General features: G+C 56.8%; 2 protein-coding genes across 2 annotated transcripts in view; one reads left to right on the top strand and one right to left on the bottom strand.

Moving 5' to 3' along the window:
- The window catches only part of N7511_005086 (uncharacterized protein), a gene marked incomplete at both ends in the record, with an annotated part of 843 nt that extends 336 nt beyond the window's left edge, over positions 1-507 (bottom strand). Inside the window, one exon of the mRNA XM_057127476.1 lies at positions 1-507. This exon is cut by the window's left edge and continues 336 nt beyond it. Coding sequence (XP_056983993.1) covers positions 1-507 — 507 coding nt within the window.
- A 641-nt stretch (positions 508-1,148) lies between these two features.
- On the top strand, positions 1,149-1,396 carry N7511_005087 (uncharacterized protein; the record flags this gene model as incomplete). The annotated part of the gene is made up of 2 exons (XM_057127477.1): positions 1,149-1,161; positions 1,209-1,396. 2 exons carry the CDS (start codon positions 1,149-1,151, stop codon positions 1,394-1,396), a joined length of 201 nt encoding a protein of 66 aa, XP_056983994.1.
- Positions 1,397-2,500: the final 1,104 nt, after the last annotated feature.

The following is a 2,500-nucleotide window of genomic DNA, read 5'->3' on the forward strand; positions in this document are numbered from 1 at the left end:
CCCCCAAATGGGGTCGGTGAGTCTGTGTAGAGGCGAACCGGGCCCATTGGTCCGGGGTTGGCGGCTGGAGGAACCGTGCCCAGTGGATGGTGCGGGGTGCTTTGAGTGTCGTGGGAGCAGTAGAGACTCGCGGGTCAGGCCATGTAGAGGTGGCCCGGCTGGGTGAGCCCCTACGTCGCCCCTATGATCCTCGAGCAGCCCCCTCCACGGGTAGGGTCCCCCCGGGTCGCTAGCTCCGGGGCGGGGCCCCCCGGGGGCGCGTCGTGGCCCAGGGGAGGGGCCGGGCGTAGTCACCGGGGGAGGTCGCCAGTTGGCGGGAGCGGAGGACTTGGCCAAATGGCCAGGTGGAGAGAGCGCACCAGGGATGAGGGGAGGGGAAGGGTGCACGGCACGGGGGAGCGGAGCTTTGAGACGCGCAGCGCGCGCGGCGAAGTCGCAATGGCGACTTGAGGGTACACGTGACCGCCCCGGGACGGGGGGGTATTGGGGGGGGTACCGGGGGAGCATAGGGGGGTGGTCTTGCAGTACCTCAGGGGGGGCATCACGCGACTTATAAACTGGCCAGTTGGCGGGGCGACATGGGAGGAGGTCTTGAAAGCTTGGGGAAGATGGGGGGTGGTAATTGATGCTTGGGGGCGTTGGGGGGGAGGCATGGGGAGGCGTTAGGTGCTGGGGCGAGGTTTGATGACGAGGGACGCAAACCTTTGCCAGTCCGGGTGCATGGATATATATCGAGATTCACATTAGTCATGGGGGTGCTTGCTGGTGACCACGGTCGACTGGATATATAATGTGCACCGTCGTTCCTTTGGGGCTTCTTTCCGAAGACCTCGTCTCACAGACGGTAATCCTGGGTGGTCGGGGCTCACGCACGACAGGGGTCTGCCCCTGTCAATTGAACGGCCAGTTGACATTGCCGAAGGCCAGAACGTTAGGCGCCATGAGGTGTTGAGCCCATCGGGGCGACGTGCGGGTGATCCTAAATGCCGAAGTCACGTGAATTTACGTCTGAAAACGACTAAGTCCGCAGAAAAACACAAAAAGTTTTGGAAAAGTGGCCCAGCTGTATGGGAAAAAACGGTGGCACGGACTATGTCCTAGTAATAAAAGGATCCAAAAGGCACACTGTTCATGGATTTTTATCCCAAATGGGGTCGGTGAGTATGTGTAGAGACGGGAGAAATCCTTTCTCCTATCTTCCATACCAGGTTGGTCTTTCTTGGTGGTGAAGGTTGTTGCGTTCGGCGCACCCATCACCGCTGGGAGGGCATCGGGCTTCCCCGGGCCCCCCAACCTCTACGTTGGACCCCGGTGGCTGCCCCGACGCGGTGCCGAATTCTGCTTACGTCCCCGCCACTGCTGGAGTCTGTGGACACTGGTCGCTGACCACACCTGAAACTCAGAATTCCTGGGAGCCGGCGGAATCCGCCGTTCGTCGGAAGTCCACGGGGTCTGGACCTACCGTCGCCTATATTCAGCCAGCGCCCGCAAGGGCTCTAGTTGACAGTTCGTGGCGGTGCTGTAGGGCTTAGTGGGGGCAATTAAATCAAAGTGTCCCAGGGGTGCCGCTGCGGTTGAACGTCTCACGTTCCTGGCGCCTTGTATAACGCACCTATTTCTTCGGACGTTCAGGTGCCCGGGACCGACCGCCTTGGCGGACCTGATTCGGGCACCCGGCCCGTTAATACCTGGTTGATTCTGCCAGTAGTCATATGGACTTGACAATGTCTTCATCCCCGGATTAATGCCATGCATGTCTAATATAAGCAACTTGTACTGTGAAACGCGAAGAGAGTCATTAAAGGCGTTATCGTTTATTTGATAGTACCTTCACTGACATGGATACCTGAGGAATTCTCCCCGAGCTAATACATTAAAAACCCCGACTCACGAAGGGGTGTATTTATTAGATAAAAAACCAACGCCCTTCAATCCTTGGTGAATCATAATAACTTAACGAATCGTCATGGCCTTGCGCCGGCGATGGTTCATTCAAATTTCTGCCCCCGCTTTCGATGGTAGGATAGTGGCCTACCGTTCGGGTAACCTTGGGAATTGGTCGATTCCGGAGAGGGAGCCTGAGAAAGGGACATCCAAGGGCGAAGGCAGCAGGCGCGCAAATTCCCCAATCCCGATAGGGATCCATTTGACAATAAATACTGAGAGGTTTACCGGGGCTCTTTTGGTCTCGTAATTGGAATGAGACAATTTAAATCCCTTAACGAGGAACAATTGGCGTCAAGGATCAAGTCGTGAAAACGCAGCATTGCGATGGTAATTCAGTCACCTTCCAATAGCGTATATTAAAGTTGTTGCAGTTAAAAAGCTCGTTTGAACCCGGGTCTGGCTGGCCGTAGCGTGCTGGGGGGCCCAAGCCCGGCTTGGACTGGACCCCCGCCTTCTAGAATAGGCCATAGAACCGTTAGCTCCTTCACTGGCTGTGGGCGGATGAAGCCCAGGACTTTCACTGAAGAAAGAGAATTAGAGTGTTCCCTTTGCC

The sequence above is a fragment of the Penicillium nucicola genome (genome assembly GCF_028828085.1).
Source record: "Penicillium nucicola strain IBT 29836 chromosome Unknown utg000005l, whole genome shotgun sequence".
Lineage (NCBI taxonomy): Eukaryota > Fungi > Ascomycota > Eurotiomycetes > Eurotiales > Aspergillaceae > Penicillium > Penicillium nucicola.